General features: G+C 38.7%; 1 protein-coding gene across 6 annotated transcripts in view; it reads right to left on the bottom strand.

Moving 5' to 3' along the window:
• Window positions 1-631: 631 nt before the first annotated feature.
• The window catches only part of LOC118113466 (neurocalcin-delta A), a 75,468-nt gene continuing 49,817 nt past the window's right edge, over window positions 632-26,282 (bottom strand). For 5 of the 6 annotated variants that reach the window (XM_035163198.2, XM_035163197.2, XM_035163199.2 and 2 more), the window contains 4 exons: window positions 21,598-22,008; window positions 12,838-12,943; window positions 4,218-4,337; window positions 632-2,917 (listed from right to left, as the gene is read on the bottom strand). In XM_035163198.2, coding sequence (XP_035019089.1) covers window positions 4,240-4,337; window positions 12,838-12,943; window positions 21,598-21,975 — 582 coding nt within the window. In that variant the 5' untranslated portion in view covers window positions 21,976-22,008 and the 3' untranslated portion in view covers window positions 632-2,917; window positions 4,218-4,239. The remainder of the gene's footprint in view (window positions 2,918-4,217; window positions 4,338-12,837; window positions 12,944-21,597; window positions 22,009-26,282) is intronic. The other variant, XM_035163202.2, reaches the window with a different exon arrangement.

Raw genomic sequence — 26,282 nt, 5'->3', positions numbered from 1 at the left:
TGCTCTAACACAAAAGCCTCTTCAACAGGAGGAATATGAAAAAAATTGAACTACACTGCAGCTTGACCTGTGGTGGAAAGGAACTAAGAACACATATGACAGTACAAATCTTAGGTACTTCATTACACTCACTACACACTGGAATACAGTGAAAATTTGTTAGCACCCCTGGTCAATGGACAATGCCAAGTTTAGGGGGACTTGGAGATATGAGCTTTTACCAAGTAGCTTCTTAGGGCGAAGGCTATGGCTTGTTCATGTTCATCATGGTTGGAAAAGGCAACATGATTAAAAGCTTGTGACTCTTAAAACCTTGTTCCAACATTCTGCAGCCATGAGCAACTGGAAGATGCTGTGTAGCACTCTGAAAATGAAATGAAATGACTCAAGAGTGTGAAGTGCATTGTTCTACACAAATATGACCTTCATGGAATCAGACCAAACCTTAACTGTGTTCTCCCCACATAGTTCAGCATTTGAGCTTTTCAAAGAAATGTCAAAACACACCTGATGCAGTCCTGTGGACTGATGAAGTTATACTAAAGTTTTCTGTACAAACTATGTAAATGCAACACTGTCCCTGATCGAAATTATCTTCAGCTATGGTCAAACATACAAGTATAAACCAATATGATATCTGAATAATAACACTGGCCATGATTTATTCATCATGCTAGAAATGAAAACCACAATTACACAACTAAACAAACATCATTTGAATGGTTGCACACAATAATTTGTAAATTTAATTCTAGCCTTTTAAAGTTGACAAAAAACAGAATCCTTTACCAAAAAACTGCAGTCACTAAAATACAGAATACCATACAAAACCTACAAAATGCGACAATTACAAACATTTTGTTCAACAGATAACATTTGTACAGTATAAATTTATACAATACTGTTTTTTGTTTTTATTTGGCACAAGATGCTATTTTGTGTTTTAACAGAAATGTTTTACCTGACACTGCTTACAAAGGAACTAAATTATAAAAATACAGTAAAAGCAACACATTGTGACAGTGTCATTGCAGTAGTTGTGATTCTCCGTGTGTTTGTCTGCATCTTTTTCTTCTTTACAAAAAAACAGCAGTTATTTAATAAAACATTCAAAGCTTTTCTAATCGGGAACCAATGTAAAAACTGAAACAGCTTTGCTCAGGTACGTTCCCGGCTCCTGGCTGAAATTCCAAAAAGTATCTAAGGGGGGAGCAAGGGAGCTTCCTCCTCTTTGTATATGTTTCTAGTTGCAGCTGAGCTAAGAAGGACGGCGTGAGGAAGTGAGAAAACCTAAAATCAATGATTTGTTGTAAGTGTTTTATTAAGTGGGACACCAGCACTTAAGTTGCCATTAATTTGATGTAATACTATAAATTGTGTAGATGCCATTTAGTTGATAGTATATACTTAGAATTGGGCAATTTTAAAAATAATTACTGAGCTCAACTGCAACAGAAAAAATATATCTTTGCTGAATAACCAGCATCTCGGCTGAACAGCATGTGTCATTATGTGTCGTTTGGTGTGCATGGCGTTTGTCCTCATGGTTTCCCTCCATAAAGTTATGAACCTTCAGATGTGTCATCTTTGGCAGTCCATGCACCAACAACACTGACTACTGGTCGTACTAATGACAATACCAACATACAGAAGTGAGTACAGAGCTGGGTGGACGAATAGTCGCCGATAACCATAAACACACATTAAAAACACACACATGCGCACGAGCCACATGCATATGTTATTTAGTCTATGCACTGCTGTACCCAACTGTTCCAACAACTGATTCAACATGCAGCATTTAAAGAAACCTGAACGTGACTGTAAAGAAATGTGTGTCTGTTCTTCACATAGTACATGTCGAAAATAAAGAAAGTGGTTTGCATGCTTGATATCCTGCAACAGCTTAAATACACAGACAGATTTTTAAAAATTATTATTTCACAACATCTGTTATGAACTAAGCATTCTGGACTATGTAAATTTGCTTTACAAATGTAGTTACACTTTAAAATATCTACACTACTCATAATACTTTAATAACTAGTTTTCTATTTGACCTGAAGATAGAGCACAGTGACACTGTAGCTCTATAATTTGTCAAATTCTAACTGGTATGAAAAACCACTGGAACAGATGATGGGGATAGATTTCATCCTTCATTACATCAGCGACAGGTCACAAAATCAGACTTTTGATTAGGGTGTACTGTTTATGCATAGTAGCATAATATAACATGTTCTTGTTGTCCCAGAACAAAATATGAAACAAAATCTATCAAGTTTGCAAAAATACTCAAACATGCGTACACATTCTCACAGTAGAAAAGAGGAAACTAAAAGCAGTACTCATTCTGAGTGAAGGACAAACCGTCCTCTCTGTAGATTCAATGATCTCACCTATGATACGTGCTGTTGTTCAACACCATCATCCCTCGTCTGTTGTCTCATGCACACAATCCATCTATGATACATGTTTGAGTGATGGAAGCTCTGTGTCACCCTGGCTGGAAGCTCAGGGGGCACAGAGAGCCAAGCAAAGACACTGATACAGATACTCCAGTTTATACTGTATATATACAACCTACTGTAGACCTTCTTCACACTCTGACATGCCTAAAGGACAACTGAGGATTCCTGGTCAAATACAATCAACGGGGTTAGAAAACCTGATGAGGATGTGGGAAAGTCTTCAGGTTTTTGTTGGAGTTTGGAAGTTTTAGAAAAAAACATCTTTAGGTGAAAAAACTGTAGGATGTGGCTCCTGTGTCTGTCTTTGAAGTCCTCAGTGCAAATTGATGGCCTCTCTTCATCGTCATCGTCATCATCATCATCATCATCATCATCATCATCATCAGCTCATCTTCCTTCATCATCAGTCTGCTCCATGGTGGAGAGTTAAGGGCATTTAGAGTCACCTAATGAAGCAATGCGAGGAGACAAGGTGAAGATGAACAGTCAGATCAGCACTGAGACACACAACACAACAGGTCAGTGGCTGCCAGGTCAACAAACGCTGTAGCCTGGCTCCGCCCAAAGAGAATAATAGTGCCCCAATCCGCATCTCCATCTATTACAAGAAACACAAGCTGTGGATTTATGGAAAGTAGCCAATTGGAAGTAGGAATGCATTATTGGACTCTAGAGTTATAAACGCATGCATCCTATAATATTCTGTAACTGTTCCTTTAAATTATGAAATCAGTGTTTGGTTCCTTAAAATGTCTCTTTCCTTCTAGATCATTTGTAAAAAGGCTACACACGCACGCATACATACACACATAGGACAAAATCATCATCCATGATAACAAAACACTAGAACTAAACAGAATTAAAATAAATCATGTCACAAGAATAATTTACACCTTTACAACATGGACATTTGACATCTCATGTCTGTCTACAGTTCATCATTACTAGACTTTTCCTCGCCCCCTTTGTAACACAACTTCTTTATTCATCTATCTGTAGTTTGAGGGAATATGTGGTAGTTCGAAGAAGAAAAAGTCCAAGCAAACTCTAGAAGACCTACTGTAGTCTCCCCCAGGAGAGAGAGGGCTCTCACTGCTTCTTGTAGAAATAATAATCATCATCACCTTCCTCATCGTCATCATCATCTTGACATTCAACTGAGAAGTAAAGTTGTAGCCCAAGTTCACAGAGTGATGAAAGAAGTAATCTCTCACTCATCAGAGCTCAGGGTTTAAATAAACAGCTATGGGAATACTGAGTTTTTAAATTTTTTTTTTACAAGAGTTGCCCACAAAGACAGTACTTCAAAAATCCTACACATGGAGGCTTTACAAAGAAGAAACTTCTTAAACAACTTCGGTGCATGTTTCAAAATACCAGGCCACCTCCTACAAAGTCTCTCATATCGGTCCATGAGCTACAAATAGTCACACAGCCAGTGACACTGTGGATGACCCATCCCACATCCTGCACAGTGCACGCAGCCTCTGAATAGCTTCCCTCCAGCAAGCCTCTTCACTGCCTGGGAGGCACAACTGTTCGTAGGAGAAACACCTTCATTCCTGAAACCTGAACTTGAGCTTTCCAACGGACACGTCCTGTTACAACACCAGTGCACTTTAAGTAACTATCACCTCTCTGAACCTGCTGAGCCCTGCAAATTTTTTAACATTTCATTTTAAGTACAGGGTGAAAGTGACATATGCTCTATGATTTTGAGAGTGAGTTGCTGACTGTGAGACCTACAGGTTATGTCCGAGCCTCAGGTTTAGAACTGTCCTGCACTGCTGGGGTCGCACTGCAACAGGCGGACGATGGAGGGGTCGCTCTTAGCTCCTTTGATGAACTCCTCCAAAGACAGTTTACCTACAACACAGACAAGACCAGTGTGCAATAATCATTTTGTTATTTTTGTCATTTAATATATCTATAAAACTGATGGATAGTAAGGAAAAAAAGTCTGCATTGATAACATGTAGGATTGCAAGAGCTACACTTCTTTCAACACATAGTTTGTTTCCGAAACAAGCAGATTCTGACAGTATGATGGTGCCTTTGACGTCCTCATTAAAGCTAGGGTTGGATCCTGGAAAAGCTGGCAATTGCAGGCTACACTGACTGACAACTGCTAGAAGCCGACTTTATCATGACTTGCTCGCTAAATTCTGGCTTTCATCTCTGCTTCAACGTTGAATGTCTCTCCGCCTTCCCAGCTGAAGGCTCCGGTCATGTGCATTGAGAGCACTGGCAGAGTGTGCACAGGCCGGCAGATCTGTTGGTGACAGACGGGTACACCAGCCAATAATTTAATTCAATCCAAATGTAAGGATTGGTCATGTTTATCACGGCCCTATGACAGCCACAGACATTTTATTTCCAGGCTACCTCATGCAGTGAGGAAGTACATGTCCATGTCAGTGCAATTCTCTGGACCGTGGAGCAGAAAGACCTAAAAAACTTTAGACCCGTTTGCTGGAGCGGCTGATGAAATCTGTGACATTTGAAAAGTAATTTAAATGTGAATCTTCTCTGTTCTCACTTGAGATTTCACCTCCTTCATAAGTGACTCTTAATGATGTCCCTTTTCTCACCAAAAGGTGGCAGTGTTGATGATGTTCTTCTTTCTCTTGACCACCCACCATTGTAACAGAGACACTCGAGCTTCCTCTCCCCCGCTTTTGAAGAGAGAGCGAGAGCGAGAGCAAGAGCAAGCTCCTTGCTACTTGTTATTTTTATCAGAAAGAAAGATAAGACATTTCCATGTCCAGTCCCAACACTGTCTTTCTCCCTGTTGCACTTCTGCTTCCTTCCATTTCCTCTTCTCTCTCCACTATCTTCCACTATGTCTCCTCCTCTAATTGTCCATCTCTCCTCCTCTTATTTCTGTGTCTCCTGTGCTCAGGATCACCTTTGGAGTTGTTCTGCTGTATGAAAGGGCTTTCTGAGTACATGCACTACAATTGTGTGTGACTCAAGTGTGTTGTATATGACTGGAATCAAAGTGTGAATTCTGCCATCAGTGAAAAGCTGCTTCAGACGGGAGAATGCCTCAGGTGTCAGAGACCAACTGTTCAATACATTTGCTTTTAAATGTCTGTAATGTCTTAATTCACTGAATTCACTATCACTCAATCAATCAAAGATTTCTAACCCTAACCCTTTTAAAGGGATTTTCCGCATCCTGATAGATAAACAATAGCAAAATATAAGGAAAATATGTGCATGTTGTAATGGCAGATTTTGCATTTGTGTAATGTTTAATAGAAGAACAGATATGTATTTAGAAGAAGTAGATAACAAATGTGTTTCTGTGACTTAACTACGGGAAGTTGCAGAAGGAAGTGTTTATGGCCCTCACGTGTGTGTCTTAGCAAATGCTTCACTGCAGGGGTGTTACTTAGTGTGTCTGATAGAGATGGGTGAGGGGAACTCTGCATTGTATACAGGACTGGGGTCTTTTGATGTTGTAAATCTAGATAGGGGATCTCGGAGACAGATTGTCTCACACCAGAGGTCACACCAGGGGTCTGAGACGGAGATCTGAGACAGGAACTCTGCCCAACCTGGTCAGACATCAAGAGGCTGAAGAATACCTTTTGGCTCCTCGCGGGGAGGGGCTTCTGATTGTATAAGTGAAGTGATTCTCCTGTGCTCTGTGCTCATTCTATACACGTCACACTAGGTGGCTGTGTGGGGTGAGCCCACCTGCAGGTGTTTTAGTTGAACTTTCCGAGAGACAATGTTATGTGTGTATTATTATACAATAGAGTATCATTATTCTACAGAAACTGCCACCACAATTTTGGCGTTGTCGGCAGGGTCCCTCGTGTGAGCAGACACTCTGGATCTCAACGCTGAGGAAAGTCTGGGACTCATACCTCAACAAAATGAGGGCCGAATGCTTGAGAGCCAGGAGTGCACTCACTGAGGTGATCCAACGGACCTGGTGTGGAAAACAAGCATTGTCTCTCGGGTAAGTAAAATTAAAATGTTATGACCTTTAGGAAAAGGTCCAATGTTGTGATCTATTAGGAAAAGATCCACATTTGTTATGACCTTTAGGAAAAGGTCCAATGTTATGATCTTTAGGAAAAGATCCAGGAAAAAGAGATTCACTCATTCATTGTCAGGGACAGACGTGTCTGCACGGCAAGGTTTTGGAAATCGGTGTAGGATCCATGAAGCTTCGTTTCGATCTTTAGGAAAAGGTCAAAAATATTATAAATAAGATTGGGCTCTGATGTCGGGCTCATGACTAGTAGTTATTATTAATATATAGTAATATTATTATTATTTTGCAATAGAGGTGTAGCTGGGACAGAAGGACCAAGGCCAAGTCCGGATCGTCTCAGTACAGCAATCTGTTGAAAATCTGATAATTCCAGTACATGTTATACCTGCATGCGTGGTGCTAAAGAGAAGTGTGGATATGAGATTTCTCTAAGGCATTATATCAGGCAGAGTATTTAAAATGTATTAAGGAATCAAAAACGTAGGAACAATAATGGAGAAATTTGCCAAGTGATCAGGAATTACAAGAGGTAATTACAATTGGCAACATTATATTGGAGATGGGTTTTATTGTTCCTTACAAAAGCATTTTTTGAAGGTTGGTTGAAGGTTAAAAGCATTTTGGTGTTGGTTGAAGGTTTAAGGTTACTAACACTAAAACACTAATAAACTAAAACTTAACAAATTTTGTTGATGATATGTGTGACTGTGAAAGAAGAAACATGTAGAATTTGATGAAACTGAACTGAGTATTTAAGCTGAGGATTTCAGCTGAGAAAGCAGAGGAGAAAAGAAAAAGAGAGGAATCTGAGAATCCTCAAACTGGAGAAAAAGGTGAGTATATGTTTAAATATATTTCGGGTATAATTGTTTTTTTTTAAAGGCTAATATTAAAAGGAAAAATAAACAACCTCATAATAAATCTTAAAATATTTTTTTTTAAGAGAGAGAAATGATTTGGTTAAAAAATTAAATTAAGAGACTTTTAAGTTCTTTTCCCATATAAGCAGAACTTTATTTTCCAAATTTCGTATTCTGCTGAACAAACCAGAGTTAAATTTATAAAATAAGAGTCGGGTTCACAATTGCTGAGACAACCTATTTGAGAAAATAGGTTTAAAAATAGAGAGGATGACTTTTCCGAGCATGGGAAGTTTGAGTTTAAATTATCTTTGGTAACTAAAAACTAAACTGCGTGTGAAAAGAGAGAAATAAAAAGAATAAGAACGAAGTAGAGAGGACAAAGAAAAAGGAAAAATGAAAGTAGGGATATTTGTGCTGGATTGAAGAGTGTATGGATGTTGTTTAACTGAAGTGAATATGCAGGAACTGAAATAATCTCCAGTCTCAGTGTCTCCGACTAGATTCTGATCTGGACTCAGCTCCACCAAGAGGTGGGCAAGAGAATGCCCTGGGAAGCAGCGCACACAGTGCAATTTGATTATCGGTGAGCTGGGGACAGTGAAGGAATTCATCTGGTGAGGACACTAAGATGGAGAGAGAGAGTTTCAAGCACGTCACTAAAGTAAGAACACGGTTACACACACACCATGTGAATTAATGTTAGACATAGAACAGATGATTAAGATTGCTATTGACCATTGTGAGCTTGATCAGAAGATCAGTAGAGAGAGGCCTACTGTACTTTATGCTAAATATTTTCACAATGATGTGTATAAACTAATGCCCGAACACACAAATCACAGTGAGTGGTAGAAACATCACATATATTTGTAGATTCAGGAACCGGAATCAGTTAATAAATGTGAAGAGTGTGATATTACTCCTAAAATGAATGTTGGATATCTCATAATGATTGGAGCAACAGGTACAACAGTGATAGAGAGATGCACTGTACAATTGCTATTTTTCATCATGTGGTTGAAGGGATTTTTAAGATTCATTTTTGTTGTCACCACACTGCCTGATAAATCTTATGGGTAAAGATTTGATGTGTTCATTGAGTGGTATGTTAAATTTTAAACACCGCAGGGCATTAGAGGTAACTGGAGTCCAAATAACATCTGCATTTGTTAGATAGAGAAAGGGGGATTTGACACTAGCATATCAATGGGAGGTCTAGACTCTTTTCTACTCTCTGGAAGTAACACCCTCTTGCGAAAGGCAGAGGCAGAGAGACTTCAGACAAATGTGAACATAGATGTTATTTACTCAGAGAAGCGGACTTTTAAGTAAGAGCAATCTAAGTTTAAGAAGGTTGTAGAGGATGTTAATTAAAGAAAGGATAAAGTAAGTTGGTTGTATTGAGATAGTAAACACTGTGTTGTCTTAGTAGTTTTGATAGACTCATTGGCTAAAAGATTTGTTAAAATATCAACTTTTGATTAAAATACTACTGGAGGGGAAAAGACATTTAATACCAATAAGATATTTTAAAGAGGGTTAAAGGTTAATCGCAAACGATTTTCCATAGTGATAAATGAAATTAGGAGTGTTGAACTCATTCCTGAATGTGGTAAATCTTTGATAAAATGTATTAATATTTTTAGTTTTGGTGTAAACAGTAATGATATTCCTGAGTTGAAACAGGTACCGTCATGTTTGTGGACCGGGCACAAATATGTTTTGGGTCCGATCAAGGGATAAGACCCAAATAGAAAAGAATATCTGAATCCTCGTATGGAATATGTAAAGATTGTCTGTTAACACACTACTTTTTTCCTGTAAGGAAAAACAAAGGAAGCAGAGCTTCAAACAATGTTTTAGAGTTTCGACAACTGCTGAGAGAGCTGTGATATTTGATGTGTGATATGTGACGCTGTGATATATGACTTTACTGGTGCCAATATGCTGATAGGATGATTTTGCTTGAGCAAAATACCTCCCACCTTTTAACAACCAGGTGGCTCAGATATGGGACAGTATTGCCTTAGATGATAGACATCACTATTTAGAGATGCAATGTTTTTAACTATGCGACTCTCTTCCCTACATCAGTGGGGATAGCCACATGATTGCGTAGCAGTTTTCTTAACTAAAGAGAAAAAAGTTTTTTTTCTCCTAGTTTAGATTTAGATTTAAAAGATAAACAGCTGATTATGCAGAAGTGATAGTTGTTTGGTGATAAGTTCAGCATCAAAGGATGCAGCAACTGAGATAACCAAGTGGGTTTACGACTGTGTGATACAATAGAGGCTAAACCACTCCCATCACACTATTGTGCATTGACTGAAGAATGCAAATATGCTAGGGACAAGAGTGTTAAGAGCAACACTAATAGCAGGTTTGCATGGGGGTGGCATGTGATTTTGGCCGAGTTGACTGAATAGGAGATTCATGAACCTATTTCACTTCACACTTTCATCTGTGTGCTGATAGATGCTGTGTTATTATGCAAACTGTATGCAGTCTGCAAATGAGGAGTGCATATTAAAGATTTTAAATAATAACACTTAATGTAGGTTATAGGAGCTATAAAAAAGGGTCAATCGCAATTAAATAATTTTTTTAAGAATACAGATTTAATTTAATAAATTTAAGGAGTAAACTGTTTGGTGGATAACAGTTTGTTTGGTGGCTGACAGACTTATGATGTGGGTCACATGGATGATATTGTTTAACTTATGTATGTTTCTTCATTAGTTTGAATTGACACATGACTGTAGTCAGTGTGTCAAAAGGGAGGAATATAGATATAGGATATTGGGTGTACAAGAAAAACACTCTAAACAATACTCAATAAAAATTTTTTTATCTGAGTCGTGTAATTGAATTACAATTAAAATAGGTAAAGAAATCCAGATTCCACAAAGTGAACAATCCACCACCAAACAAACAGTTTGATCATTTATAGAGGAATTTGATAAAGATTAACTTGAATTAAGTAAGTTAGATAAATAAATAAATACTGTCTTGTTCTTGTTGACATGTATGCTATGCAAGTAGAAGCTTTCCCCACATCTAAACAGGATTCTTCAGCAGTGGCGCAGACACTGCTCGGAGAACTCATTCCACGTTGGGAAATTCCAAAAAGATGTCCACTGATAATGGTACACCATTTGTAAGCACAGCTTTAAGGATGCTGGTGAGTATGGGTATCGACACGAGGCAACATCGTGCCTATCATCCCACCAGTGGCGGGGCAGTGGAAAGAAACAAACAGTGGAAAGAGACAACAACACATTGAAAAAACGAACTGGTAGATATTGTGTAAACCTGTCCCCTGTACTCTTTAAAATCCACAGGCAGGTGATGGACTCCCTACCGAAATCCATAGACAGGGAAACTGCATGATCTGAGACCAGGAGACTGGATTGTGGTGAAGGACGTGAGAAGGAAACCAGGAGAGCACGTCGATGGAACGAGTGCAAACCAAGTGCCTCTCACCACACAGACGGAAGTGAAGGTCAACCTGGAGACATGCAAGCCATTGAAGGAGGATTTCCGGAGCCACGAGTGGATTCTACAGGACGGAGCGTGCGTTGTGTCAGTGTGCGAGCCTTCAGCCTTCAATTGTTTTGTGTTTGCAAGCAAGGAGAGGTGTGGAAATGATTAGGGCCACACGTCTCTAATCTCAAGAAGAGGCAACACTTTGAAGAGGGGTTGGCGAGGGCACTGCTGATACAATAGCGCCGAAGGGGAAAACAACGACACCTGATGGGACGACTGGGATGCAGTTCGAGGGAAAAGATGGTTTCCCTGTTCATGAACACCGTCATCGTCGTCCTGCCACCAATAATATGGCATGTGAAACCTTGGCAGGAAGAAAACCACGAAATATAACCTGAGCATCAAAGTCAGGACAAAAGGAGAACTCATGTTCGACTTCCCTGATGAACTGACAAAGCCTGGAGAATGCATGGTTTGAGACCATGAAAATATCAGAGACCCAAGCTCACTAACAGATTCAACTCATTGTGTGTAATCAAGAGATAAGAGTTCCACAGTGTGAGTGTCTCCAGATGAAAGGTTTTGAGGACTTGCCCTGGGAGCACTGTGAAGAACACACACAAACAGATGAGTTTGCTCTGGAGATGGAAGATTAACATCTTTAGAGGGGGGCTGGGTTTTCAACTCTTTCTCCCACTATCTAGAGTCAGGAATGACTCTGCATCACAGGATGGCTTTGAGAAAAGATGCTAGCCAAGAAGGTGTTTTGTCACATAATCAGGACGAATTGTGGCACATACACAGTGAACATTTTTGACAATATGATGCATATCGTTTCAAATTTTTAAATGACCTATTGTCCAGAGAAAGAACAAGGACACTCAGATTCCTGAAGGGCGGAATTGATGGTCACGCCTACTTTTGAATGATTGCAAAATATGTTATTGAAGTTTGTTGAAACCTATTTGGATTTTCATGTGTGTACTAGTGTTGTTGAACTGTTGTATTGTCTTTTGAGTTTAAGACTATGGTTATTTCCTTAATCAAGTCTATGATTGGACGATATGTTCAACTTCCTGAAACTCATCTATCCTGGATGCTTCCTTCCAGGATGATGAGATGGTATAAAGATGTATAAAGGATATTGAGCCTTTTAGGCTCAAAGGGGGAATTGTAATGGCAGATTTTGCATTTGTGTAATGTTTAATAGAAGAACAGATATGTATTTAGAAGAAGTAGATAACAAATGTGTTTTCTGTGACTTAACTACGGGAAGTTGCAGAAGGAAGTGTTTATGACCCCCACATGTGTGTCTTAGCAAATGCTTCACTGCAGGGGTGTTACTTAGTGTGTCTGATAGAGATGGGTGAGGGGAACTCTGCATTGTATACAGGACTGGGGTCTTTTGATGTTGTAAATCTAGATAGGGGATCTCGGAGACAGATTGTCTCACACCAGAAGGTCACACCAGGGGTCTGAGACGGAGATCTGAGACAGGAACTCTGCCCAACCTGGTCAGACATCAAGAGGCTGAAGAATACCTTTTGGCTCCTCGCGGGGAGGGGCTTCTGATTGTATAAGTGAAGTGATTCTCCTGTGCTCTGTGCTCATTCTATACACGTCACACTAGGTGGCTGTGTGGGGTGAGCCCACCTGCAGGTGTTTTAGTTGAACTTTCCGAGAGACAATGTTATGTGTGTATTATTATACAATAGAGTATCATTATTCTACAGAAACTGCCACCACAATGTCAAACCAGTTCACAAGTTACAATCACAGATATTCTCTAATACCTGATGATTTTCGTTTTTTTCAGCAGCAGAGTCAGTTTTAACTTGATGCAGCATGTTTTGGCTTTAAGCAGAGTGGTGACGCCAGTGGGTGTTTTTATGATCTTAATACAACATAGTCTTGTCATCAAAATGACCAACATGTTGTTTTACAATTATCAATGTGAAACTACCTCACTTAAAATAAGATAATCAGTAGATGGAGTTCAGCCTACCATCCCTGTTGGTGTCCATCTGCCTGAAGATCTTCTCTGTCCTCTTCTCAGGTGTAGACTCATCCTCAGGCATCTTCATCACTGAGGAAACCATCTTATAGATTGCCTACATGGAGACACAAGTGAGATCATTTAATCACAAGAACTTTAGTAGAATATACAGTATACATATATATCTGTGTATTTCCATCTGACTGTATCTGACAAGTGTTGCAAATTTAGGAATGCATTTACTCCCCAACACACTTGATCCTGTCAACTATTCATCTTTAATTTTGATAGTGGTTTTACTGTGGCACATGTATGCGCTCTACTAAGTGGCATTGTAGTTTTGTATCACACTATTTTAACCCTTGAAGGTTTACAAGATACTGACAGTACAGTTGCAACGGTTATACATTTTGAAACATTTCATCTCAATTCCAACACTAATGGTTATTTTAGAGCTCAATCTTAAAAATATTCTGCCTTCTCTCTTAATCTTAGCAAGCAAAATCTTTACAGAAAAAGTTTCATTCCCTAAGCACAACTCAAGTTTTTCCATAATGTTTCGAAATAGAAGAAAATAACATTAATAAAAGGTAAAAAGTATGTTCCTTATGTCCTCATAGACAAGACAGTAGACTTTCCAGTTTGGAAAGAAGAAAACACGTTTGAAGAGTTCTTTCATGACATTAACTCTCTGTCTGTCTTTAAATAAATATTAAACAATAAAAACAATGCTAACCATGGTTCTTTATCAATTCAGTCCCTACATCTGCACACTTAAAAGATCTCACTCTTTAAAATTAGAAAATGTAAAATCTGTCTCTGTAATCAGTCACTCAAGTTAACTTGACATTTTAAGTTTATTAAACTTAAGATGAACTCATGTTTAGTTAACTCTAGTTTAACATTTTCAAAGCTCATAAAGTTACACAAACTCAATTCATTCATACCTTTAACCTTTAAGTTTACTCACATTTTTAAGGCATCAAGGGAACTTGAAACTATTGTTTGGGTTTTTCTGTACAGATATTTAGTCCCAAAGATGCTCAACCACAATATGAATATTAACTTCTTTTCTTCTGTGCTGAATAGGAAACCTTCACCATACTTTCCTTTTCAGCTTGCACAGTTGCTGCTGTGCTACAGTTTGTTCACCTGAAGATTAATTCACTCTCACAAAAGGGGAGCTACACCGTTTTCATTTGTTTTTGAAAGAATTAAGAGAAAGTGTAACAAAGAGTGTAAAACAAACAGATGATAATTAATTTACTGAAACGAGTAACATTTATTATGCTCTTTCACAAAAACAAACACAGGTGTGTCATAATAGATTCTCAGAGTTTGCACCCACTGACAGGAATGTTTTCGTATATGTCAGCTCGTAGCACTGCTTCACCGCTCTGTGATTACATTTTCACAGTTTAGGTGGAGGGGTGGAGACAAACATGTGCACATACACAATCCCACACAGACTATTCATCAGTGTTGTGTCTCCTCTGCTCTCTGTTGCATTACAGGCTGTTTGACAGTAAACAGTGAAATCACAACCCACTCTCTAATAAAGAGGCGGGCTTGAAGGGAATGGGAGCTGACATGTGAACAGAGGATGTTTGATTGTAATTACAGTACGGTGGGAGCTTTAAATAGGTGCTGGCTATGCCTCCTATTAGAGGCAGGGCGGCTCAGCTTCTGGGTCAAAGTGGAGCCGAGAGACAAGCAGCATCCATGGTTAATATCAGCCTTCATTTCTATTTGGAGCTCGGTCAGTCATTATTCAAAATCCTTCAACCTGCTGGTGAGTGTTTAGTACATTTAGCCAATATAACATCATGGGGATTTAGCTGCTTATCTAAAGCTATGCAGTGGAATGAACTTAAACTTAAAAATCCCAAAATTACAAGCAACCGATACAAATTTGAATGATCTGCAGCTTATAGACACAATATTTCGGACTTTTTTGTCTCGATGCTCTGTATTCTACACTGACATCTAATGAATGATTCAAATACACAACAAACAAGGACTGCTTGATTTAAAGTACAAGTCTGTTGATGCCATTATCTTATCATTTCTTTTGTGTGTCTCATACATCTTATTTTTCTTTGACACTGAGTGCTACTGCCATTTAAAAACTATTAAAACAGTAAGAAAAAACACACTGTAGTTTATTTAGACTCAATCCCACATGCATGACCTGGTGGCTAAAGGTGCCAACCAATTCTGTATTAACCTGTGGCTGAAAGCAAAGCCTTGTCACTCACATTTAAAGATTTACATTTTTGCCAGGAACAACTGTTCCAAGAAAGGGATGGAACTAGGGTTGGCTACCAAAGTCCGTACTTTTAAGGGTTCTGACAAAATTACGTTGGTACAACTGAGAAATGATAGATGTTAAATGAAATGGTTCCAAATTTTGGTAGCTAAGATCAACTTCTGGGTAAGAGAGTGTAGAAAGAGAGAGCGAAATTAATTTAAATCCACTTTAAATCTGGAAATTTATTTAAATCCACTGTGGCGATAATGCACCTGAAAGCTGAAGACGACTAAAGTGATATGCAGTGAGTCATTACACTTTTCAAACATGGACGCAGGCAATGGTTGCTGCAATATTTGTTATGTTAATGCTAAAGTGGCCAGAGCAACATTTATTTTTTATTGATATTATATATTTTATTGACAGTTACAAAAATAGAAATAAATGCTGCAATATCATTTAGAGTCAGTTTTTAGATCGCATATTTGAGGGTGTTAAATTATCGGGCAGATTAATTCTCTTATATCTAAAGTAAAACCAGTGTAATTCAGGTTTCTTCTGTATCCACAGAACAGAATCTGTGTTGAAACTGTTTGAAGCTTCCCATCTTTTTTCCCTCTCAAGATGCCCTACCTGTGAGGTATCCTCCCCTGTATCCCGGCTCCCACCTTATTCTATACATTATTCTTTATTTCTCATAAATCTAACAACAACACCTCAACCTTTTCCCCTCTCTGTCAGCAATCTTTCCTTTATTTTTTGGTAACAAAATGTACATTTTCAGACAGATTTCACCAAGCAGCATCCAATCTACAACTTGAATGCTCCAAAGAGAAAAACAAAGGTTCCGTCATTCCCTTTCAGCCAGTGAGTGCGGAAAGAGAGAATAAAAGGGACAATTCCAAGGGCCCAGCACAGACAGGGGCCCTCAGAAAACACTATTATTGTTATTATTATTAATAAGTTAATGCAATAAAAATTATATATATATATATATATATATTTTATACATGAAATAAACGTGTGTTTTTCTCTCCATATTTGTCAAAACAGGATAGGCTTTATATTTCACCCCTCTCTCTGTTCACTGCATGGTTCAGTCTTGCTTGTTTTCCAGTGGGCGCTAGAAGCAGAACAGAAGGTGAACTGTCAGGCCCTACCTACCTAAATACCCTTTTCTAATTTTTATGCATCATTCTCCAGGCAGCACTTTATGACTAATTTGTTGATTTGTGTTTAAAAAAAGCATTTTATAGATATATTGCCCATCTCTATCGCACAATAAAGTCCATAACTCACTTTTAAAATGTATTGAGTGGTTATCTAGCTCATTTGGGGAAGAGTGTTGTTCTAGTGCACTGTTTTCTGTCTTTCTTTCTTTTTTTCTATTATTAAAGGGATAGTTCACCAAAAAAATGAAAATTCACTCATTATCTACTCACCACTATGTCGATGGAGGGGTGGGTGAAGTGTTTGAGTCCACCAAACACTTTAGGAGTTTCAGGTGTAAACAGTGTTTCAGCACAGGCGACCACTTCTTAAAACAACCGAAAAAACCTACTGCTTGTGTGGTGTCATCCAAGTGTCCGCAAGCCCAGACATTCATATTCGACTCGAAACGAGGTGTTTTAAGCCTTAAAGTCCACTACCGGAGGTGGCGATGCTAGTGGACGCAGCCACACCATGGTGTGCCTGAGGCTCCATTAACGCACCTGGGAGGACACTATCAGTGGACATTTAGGCTAAAAACATGGTGTAAATGACGCTGTTTCGCGTAGAATATGAATGTTGGGGCTTGCAGACACTTGGATGACACCGCACAAGCAGTATGGAGGCATGTTACGTTTTTTTCTGTTGTTTTATTAAGTCTGAAGAAGAGGGCACAATTAACTTCAATTGTATTGGATTCGGCTGCTATGCTGTTTGAGACTCCAGAAGTGTTTTGTGGACTCAAACACTTCACCCACCCTTCCATCGGCATAGTGGTGGGGAAGGAGTGTCCAGTATTATATTCTTTAAGGGGGCCCGACATTTCTAGCAACTATGCCTCACTGATCACTGATATTTGTGTTTCACACTGAAGGTAGGAATAGAAGGTTAGAAGTGAAAACTATTGAGGATCGGATGAGACGGATTTATCTTTCTCCCTGCTTTCACATTTGGTCATTATCTGAATAGGATGCGCCAGGCTGGCTGTGATCCATGTCATTCAATTACTCCCACAGCAAGGCTAATTATGAGCATCACCAGCATTTACACACACTCTACAGGAGAACATTTTCTACCCCCCAGTCACTACAGCAAATGGAGGTGAGTGAGAATAGAGAACATGGAGAGCACCGTGGGAGGCATGACCGGGCCCTTTCGGTAAAGCATTGGAAAAGTGCTGCCCACAAATACTGGTGTGACAGAAAGAATAAACTAAAAAAACTGGGCTACCTGCTGTCATTTGAGGATTCAAATAGTTATTTCTGTAATGGCCAACAATGCAACAGGCTGCACAAACAAGATTCAGTACAGGAATAACAGTCTACACTATCAAATGAACTGCATGTGCAAAGAATTCTCCTAAAACCAGAATAACATTGAAATATCCTATATATCTTCATCAGAAAATGCTAGACATTTTGATGTTTATTTGTCTGTTAGTTATCAGGATTAGGCAAAAATTTGTGAATGGATGACCATGAAACTTGATGGTAGGATGTGGCATGATCGGGAAACAACCCATTAAATATTGGTACGGATACAGATCCAGGAATTCTTTCACTTACTTTAACGTTGCGGGAATAAGCATTTTTCAACCATCAGGCATATTTAGAGGAATAAAATCTATGAGTGTATGTATGTGGTGCGGCTGGGTGCCAGTCTAGTTTCTATAATCATTATTATGCTAATTATCTTGTATGTAAGCACACCTGCAAAAAGAATGACTAATGAAAGAAACTAAAATATTGGACAAATAAAAACTTTGATCTAAGTTCATACATTAACACTTGTTGGCTTTCAAGAACTGAAAAACGGTTGTTTTTGCTTCAAACAGCGTTTCCAGAATTAGCTGGTTAGCATGGATGTAGCCAACAAACCTGCCAACAAGCTCGCTAGCGTTCGCTCTCAGTAAATGCCTGTCCCTTGAGTGTACTAAAACTGAAGAAGGTTATCCATTGTCAGCAGAAAGAGTTCATAAATAAAATGATGACAACTGATGGTCGACAATATTTAAATTAAACTTTTCAAGAGAGCAACAGCCTGGATGCTCCACTACACCAAAATGACATGGCACCATCTAATCGGATGAGTAAAACACAGAGTTCCTGCTGCTAAATTGCTACAGCTACAATCACATTTGAGAGTTAACTACAATACTCGATAACAAATGCAACACACACACACATGCAAATTTATTAGGCAATCAAAAACCCACTCAACTTTTCAACACTCTTGTTCACTCACATTAATAAGCCCTGCAGAGAATCACGTGAGCAGCGACACAATTTATTTATTACTTTCTATCCTTCTGTGCAGGGGAACCGCACCACCCTTTAATGAAGAGTAGGTGGAGGGTTTACATATGTCATCAGGAGGCAGATAGAAGTGACAGGCTTCAGTCTGAATCACTGCAGGCGGTCTTGAGGTAGGAGTTTAATCTTAAATTGACAGTAGGTGTGATGCATGTGAGACATTATAAACTGATATTTACTTTGGAGTGGCTACTTGGACATGACTCAGAAGACTTGGCTTAATTAGCACAACTTTATAGCTACTGTAACTATATAGCAGTGGTTCAGAGAAAGCTTCTAAAATATAAACCAATGCTCTGTGAGATTATGATGGGAGTGACATAAGAAGAGTATTTACTCAAAACTATAACGCAGCTTTAACACAATGGAAAAGGTATATAACGATGGACGACATGATGGCTCCTCAAAAGTGAAGCCCCGATTGCCCTCTTGTGGCTGACTGTATATAGGTCATGAACCCTGCCTCCTCCATGTTAGTTGATGGGATATGGGTGAAACATTGACAACTGAGACTGACTCACGATTGGTCGATTGTGTATCGGCGGGACCTCGCTACTACGGCTTCATCCTCCACCGATCGCTCCTGCTCTAAATGCACAACATGGCAGCATTCGTATTCTAAATATATTTTGGCATAATTTCTGGATAGTGGTAGGAAATGGAAAAACATTGTCCATCTACTGTATACACAGTCTATGGTTTACAGTTACTTCTAGCTGCGAGGTTAAAGACATTTAGCATGTATATCATCTGAAGAACTGAGGAGCCATGTCTCCCATCTTACAACACCAATAAAGTCAGAGTGTCATTGAAAAAGAGTAAAAACCTACAAAAAAGCAATGGTTCGAAGTTGCACGAGGAGTTATTGGTGGAAATATGTCTTTTGATAAAAAAGTAAGCAGGGCCCAACAGTTTAAAATCTACTTATTACTATGAATTCCACAATCTGTGTACAATGTCTATGTTATATTAATTTTTCTGTTTGAGATATTTGTTTCTTTACTATTAAAAACAAATTTGCCAGCTCTATGGCTTGTCTCCAATAAGTAAGTATGCAACTCATTTCCTCACTTAGGCAAACACCTCATGTTTATAAAAGGACTCCCAGCATAAAGACAAGGTGAGAAGAACTAAAAGCGAGTTGAATTTGGGTGATACTGAGGCGAGAGAAACCGCCTGCTGTTACACAAATGTCCAGGAAAAAAAAAAGAAAAAAAGATGAAAAGCAGGCTGACACACTCACACACACACTTAGACTAGACTAGATATACTGCATTTGGGTGTGCGCGAATGGTGTGTTTACTTGAGGAGCTCTTGTACAGGAAATGCCAACCTAACCACTCCCCCTTTTCCCTTGCTGTTTTCTTTTTTTTCTTTTTTTTTTTAAAGGTGAGCTGTGCCCTGCTATTGAGCTCAGAAATAAAATGTCAGTTTACACACAAAAAGTATGTTTGCAAGATGTATAAATCATGTTTTGGTCATAGGAAAAAATAACAAGGGTTTCTGAAATTCAGTCAGTAATATCTCTTTTCAAACACCAATATCTTGCTATTAAGTTTGAAATCCATCCGAGTCGACTGACATGTATCTTTATTACCTTTATGAATAACAGGTTAATATGCAGGCTGGGGTTTAAATATCCTTCCTCATGTTTCCAGCATAAGGCTGTTTTTGGCAGCTAAAAAAGAAAATAAGTAGGCTTTACAAAATATGCCAATGCTTGTGATGGAAAACAATAGTCTTAAAGTGATAGCTAAAGGGATAGTTCACCCAAAAATAAAAATTCACTATTTATCTCACCACTATGCCGACGGAGGTGTGGGTGATGTGTTTGACTCCACAAAACACTTTTGGAGTTTCAGGGGGAAACAGCGTTACAGCCAAATCCAATACAATTCAATTAAATGGTGACCGCTTCTTGAAACGTATAAAAAAACAAAACATAAAATGCCTCCATACTGTTCCTGTGGTGTCATCCAACTGTCCCTAAGCCCCGACATTCAAATTTGATGGTCATTTACACCGTTTTTTAAGTCTAAATGTCCTCTGATATCCTCAGCCCAGAGCCGTGTTCACAGAGGACATTTAGGCTAGAAACACGGTGTAAATGACACCATTTCGAGTCGAATTTGAATGCCTGGGCTTACAGACACTTGGATGACACCACAGGAGCAGTATGGAGGCATTTAATGTTTTTTCAAAAACGTTTTTATACGTTTAAAGAATTGCTCACCATTCAAATGAATTGTATTGGGCTGCAACGCTGTTTACCCCTGAAACTCCAAAAGTGATTTGTGGCCTCAAACACAGAGTGGTGATTAGATAATGAGTGAATTTTCATTTTTGGGTGAGCTATCCCTTTAATGCAGACATTAAGCCATCCTTAGAAATGTTCAAATGGAAGAATGTATACACTAAACAGCAGACATGGATTAGGCTAAGGTTTACTTCCGTTTGCTCCTGTAAATGGTGCGGAGCAGATAGAAAATCTATCATTTTCCTTTCTTGATAAAGCTACAAGCCACATGTAAAAAAGGAGTAAAGCTAATTAACCACGTTCTGAAACTGTATCCATGTGCAGGACAAGGAACATTTCAAATGAGTCTAACTAGTCCTAATATGTAATTTTGAAAAGCACTGACATGAAGCAGAGCCATAGGTCCTCCTGTTTTTAAAATGCCTGTACTGTCATAAAGAGTGTGTTATGGATACACGGGCCATACTGTTAATACAACGGTGGTTAAGAGTCAGTGGCCTGGCTAATGTCACAGTTGAGTGGATGTTTGAATATCTGTGATTCACGTGATTGCAATTTTTTTCAGAATTGAATGATTCGCAGTCAAAGGCCACCTGAGGCCTTTATGACATCAACACTTTCTTCTTGGTGCTACAATTTTCTTTTTTGCACTTTTCAGTATGTTAGACACTGAGAACTTTGGTTACTCATTATCTGTTTAATATGTACTATTTGTGTACACAGATAGCATGCACACTCACCTGTACTATCTCCAGCATCTCAGCTTTACTGATGTACCCGTTCCCGTCCAGGTCATACATACTGAATGCCCATTTCAGCTTCTGCTCCAGCTTGCCACGTGATGTCACACTTAGTGCAATGATAAACTCCCGGAAGTCTATTGTCCCATCACCGTTAGCATCAAATGTGCGAAACACATGCTCGGCGAACTTTGAAGCGTCTCCATAGGGGAAGAAGTTACCATAGATCTTCTTGAACTCCTCCATGGACAAGTTCCCGCTGGGGCAGTCCCTTAGGAAGCCCTTGTACCACTCCTGGATCTCATGCTCGGTGAAGTCGGTGCTCTCAAGCAGGTCCTGCATCACCTCAGGACGGAGCTTGCTGTTCTGCTTTCCCATGTCTGTCAGTCCTTTTGATCAATCAGCTCACAGCTGGAGGGGACAGAGAACAGAGAAGGAGATGCTTTTAGGATGAGATACATGCAGATATCAGTTCATATCCTGAGCAGCACTATGGCCTTTTGATTACTAAGTCCCAGCTGAGCGACAGAGATAAAAAGAAAAACTGTTTACACATTTAATTAAACAAACAAAATTAATTAAAAAGAAACTTTTCTCTATAGGTGACAACATCACAAAGGGAGGAAAATAAACTTGAATGACTGAGACCTTATGAGCATATCCACATGATGAGTTGTTTTTGTGACCCAAACTGCATGAATTTAAAAAAGTAATGGTTGGAAGTGTTCAATATTCCAATAAGTGCAAACTTTGCTCTTAGCATCTATTTGGTCAGAGAAATTTAATAAGCTGGTTGATGGTTTCACATGCCCAGGTACCCCCTTCTATCCCCTGCTTTGCCCTGGTCCAGGTGAAGTGACACAAAAAATACAACCTCCATCAGGGTTGTATGAATTGCTTTGAGATTGACCCCTCCACGAGGACTAATTTTCTTTGGAAGACTCTACCAGGGGCTGTTGACCCGACAGTGCAGCTCCTAGGATCAACAGGACACTACATTATTGTGGTGATTTTCAGATGAGAGTCAGCACCTCTAAGTCTGAGGACCTGGTTCATGGTTGGAAAAGGGTTGGCTGCTGCCTTTGGGTTGAGAGTCAGTTGATGCCTCAAGTGAGGAAGTTTAAGTATTTCAGGGTCTTGTTCACAAGGGACTTTTGTGTAGTGACCGAAAGAATGACATCGCAAATACATGCTAATTTAGTAAAATGATGGGATTAAAATTCCCTCCTTGGATGGCTGGGTTATCCCTTGTAGATATAGGAGCTCAGATATCGGAAGGGAGCAAGGAATAAAGCTGTGGGTCCTCAGCCATTTTAGGTGGTTCAGGGTAGATCACTATGGTTGGTTTGTAGGAACTATCCATTCAAGTTTTTTTTGGCACGGTCAACTGGTAGGAGGGCCCTGGGAACACCTTGGGGTCCACCAGCAGAAACTAGAAAACGCTGCAAAGGAAACAACATCTGGACTACTCCACCTGCTGCAACTGTGACCAGTCGCAAGCTAGACAGAAAATAAAGGGATAACATTTTGTGGCAGTGTGTGGTTTTACCACACATCTAACTGGTGTAATTCTTTACACCGTGAGCCCCAAAACAAATAACTGGTAATTTTACCATGTGTCCTTCTTTCTGTGCCATTTCTTTCATAAACTACAGAGTAACTGTATCCCTGTTAAATTCTACTTTACTTCAAAAGCGTAGTTTAGCAATTGGTTCTACTGTAGGGTGTTGGTTTTGAGGTCTGATTCTGATCCATGCATCAGCTACATAACCACCAGACTAAGCTGAGGAAGCAGCTGCTGCGTCCTCAAGTGGTTTTGTCGAAGTATAAACCAAAATGTAAGCAACCGTTCTTTATAAACTAAAAACTCCAAAGTGCCATATGCCTAACATGGATTTAATTAGTCTATAAAATCTCTAGACACACATTAAACTTGGCTTTAACGCACAGGGAGGCAAAAGATGTGTTGTCAAATGACATTTAAACTGAGTTGCTCGACAAACACAATTTAGATTCTCTTCCTGGAACTGGAGTATAAGTGTTTGTAGTGCCAATCTTTATGAACAGGATAAAGCTTATAATCCCTCTTCACAGTCAATTCAAATGTTCATTTAAAATGAGAAATAAAACATTGACTCTGAATATTAACAATGATAAGTCATCATCTATATGCAGTTGATCCAGCCACATTGCTTTACTTTCTAACAATAAACTCATGCTTATCAAAGTGACTGTTTTCTGTCTGCCATGTTAAGTGATTAACATGAGTACACACTATTCTGGTAGGATACTACCATTCCATATTGATATTATATATCATATCCATATTTTATGTCTGTGTGCATTTATGTACCTCTTACACAATGTGTATATGATGCTAGTCATAAATACATATTTTATCACTAAATTACTGCTACTGTTTTATTACGGATATTACTATTCTATCTATCCATCGATGGATGAATGGATCTATCTTTTTCATCTATATGAGACTATTTCTTATGTATAAATACTTTAAACATTGACACACCTTTCCATTATGCTAAAATCTGTTTATTCTAATCAATGTTGTAAATATTGTCATTTTGTTAATGTGTTCAGCTACACGTTGAATTTATTGCACTTCTGTTCTTCCTGGGAGAGGGATCCCTCACATGTGGTTCTCTCTGAGGGACAGAAGGGAGTTTTGGAGTAAAAGAAACATTGACAGTGACGAGAGACACAGTGAAAGAGTTCTGAGTCTGTTTTCTATCTTCCATTTTGTTAACACAAACAGGAAGTGCCTGCTCCATGGTCTCAGTGATAATGTGCTCTAAAGTAACCACCCTCTATATTTTATGGAATAATACATTATTATATTTTATCATGTGTGTTATAACAAGTGTTTCTGTAAATACAAGAATCATAAACATGTTTGAAATGAGACATGCAGTAGTATTATTAACATTCTTTTGTGTTTCTTGTGTGTGTTCAGGTTGTATGGACATGTACTGTATTTATGTATGAGTTCAGCCCTGTGCATTGCCCTGTTTGCCTTGCTCTGGCCTACAACTCTCAGAAGATGAGTCACTTGTGTACTCAAATGTAGCAAGGTCTTTTAATACTACTGCACTTCATGAAACCATAGGAAACGACAATAGCTTTACTGCTATAATTTCATATTGGGAGAATGGAGAAAACTGAGCAGTTCAATGTATCATCAGCTCAAGTTCAATTATGACAAATAGTTAAAACACTATTCTGCCCCCAAGGTTCAATCAAGGCTACCACTGAGTAGAAATTCCATACAGTAAGCAAGGATATTTGAGAAGTGATAACATATCAGAGCCTCTCAAAGTCTAATGGAAAATCTCCAGCTCCTAGCGTTCTGTAAAACTCAGTAAAATACCCAGTGAGGTGTTCGACAGCTTCTACCTGTTTTTGACAAACAGGATGATGAACACAGCTCTTATGTATGGGTGGGGCAGAATCATAATGAGAGTGAAATCACTTGAGTGGCTCATGAATGAATGCAAGAATGATTTTCACAGAGCATTATTTTTTGACACTCTCCTTTGTTTACCTCTATCACTAACTTATTTGTACAGTCACACTGAGCTCTGTAAAATCAACTGATCAACATTTAAACAGCAGCATATGGAAAATGTGTGAAGGGAGATAACATGGAAATAGATAACATTTCACAGGCTGCACATACAGTATATCAAAAAAACAAGATAACATGGAGACTGGAATTAACACAAGGGAAAACTCTTAATGCCATGTGGACGTTAGAAGTTAGAACCCAGATACTAATACACATGGCAAAGCATATTTGAGTAAATGTTGACAAATTTAATAAGACTGAGAGTCAGCCATATTAGCAGGTCTGTGAGCCTGTGTTTAGTTGTACACTGGTGCTTGTAGCTATATGCTAACAAAAGCATGCTCACGAAGACACTATGTTTAGCAGCTATGCTTATCATATTTTATTGTATATGAATGCCAACATTTGCTAATTAACACTAAACACAAGTAACATTTGAGGCTGATGGGAATGTGTAAATTGATATTTTCACCTGATGAAAATTTAGAGGATCAACAAAGATTGTACATATCATCTCGTGGGAAACATGAACCTGTCTACCACAGTTCATGGGAATACTGTAACTGTCAAGACATTTTCCTCAAAACAAAGTCATTCGGATTTATTCTATAAACCACAAAATGTATTGCAATTAATCCAATAGGTGCTGAGATTTTCAGTCTGGATTAAAGTGGTGGACTGACCAACAGACCATCCAGCCATGCCACTAACCTGACTAAAAAGTAGAAACAAACTGCATGACTAAATGTGGATACAATGCCATTTGAGAATGATAAACGATGAGGTAGTAGTAGTAGTTTCTACACTAAGTCCAGTGTTACAATTTACAAATACTATTCAGACAAGAAACTTAATTACTTTTATGCATGTTCTCCACAGTAATTTAAATTTATCTGCTTGATTTTTACTGAATCTAGTAAGCAAAGAAAGCGCAAGACCTTCTAAATGAAATAAAGGGGTACAAAGATTTTACATATTGCCTTTAAATAACATCTTTTGATTAGTAAGTTTTTGTTGTTTAGTTACGTTTTATTGTCTTTTAATGGCAAAAACTGCAAAAAAAGAAAAAACTACTTTTTTGCCAATTACTGTACTCTTT

This window comes from Hippoglossus stenolepis, chromosome 8 (genome assembly GCF_022539355.2).
Source record: "Hippoglossus stenolepis isolate QCI-W04-F060 chromosome 8, HSTE1.2, whole genome shotgun sequence".
Taxonomy (NCBI): Eukaryota; Metazoa; Chordata; class Actinopteri; order Pleuronectiformes; family Pleuronectidae; genus Hippoglossus; species Hippoglossus stenolepis.
The sequence above is the reverse complement of the archived record's forward strand: the minus strand, read 5'-3'. Positions and strand labels throughout refer to the sequence as shown.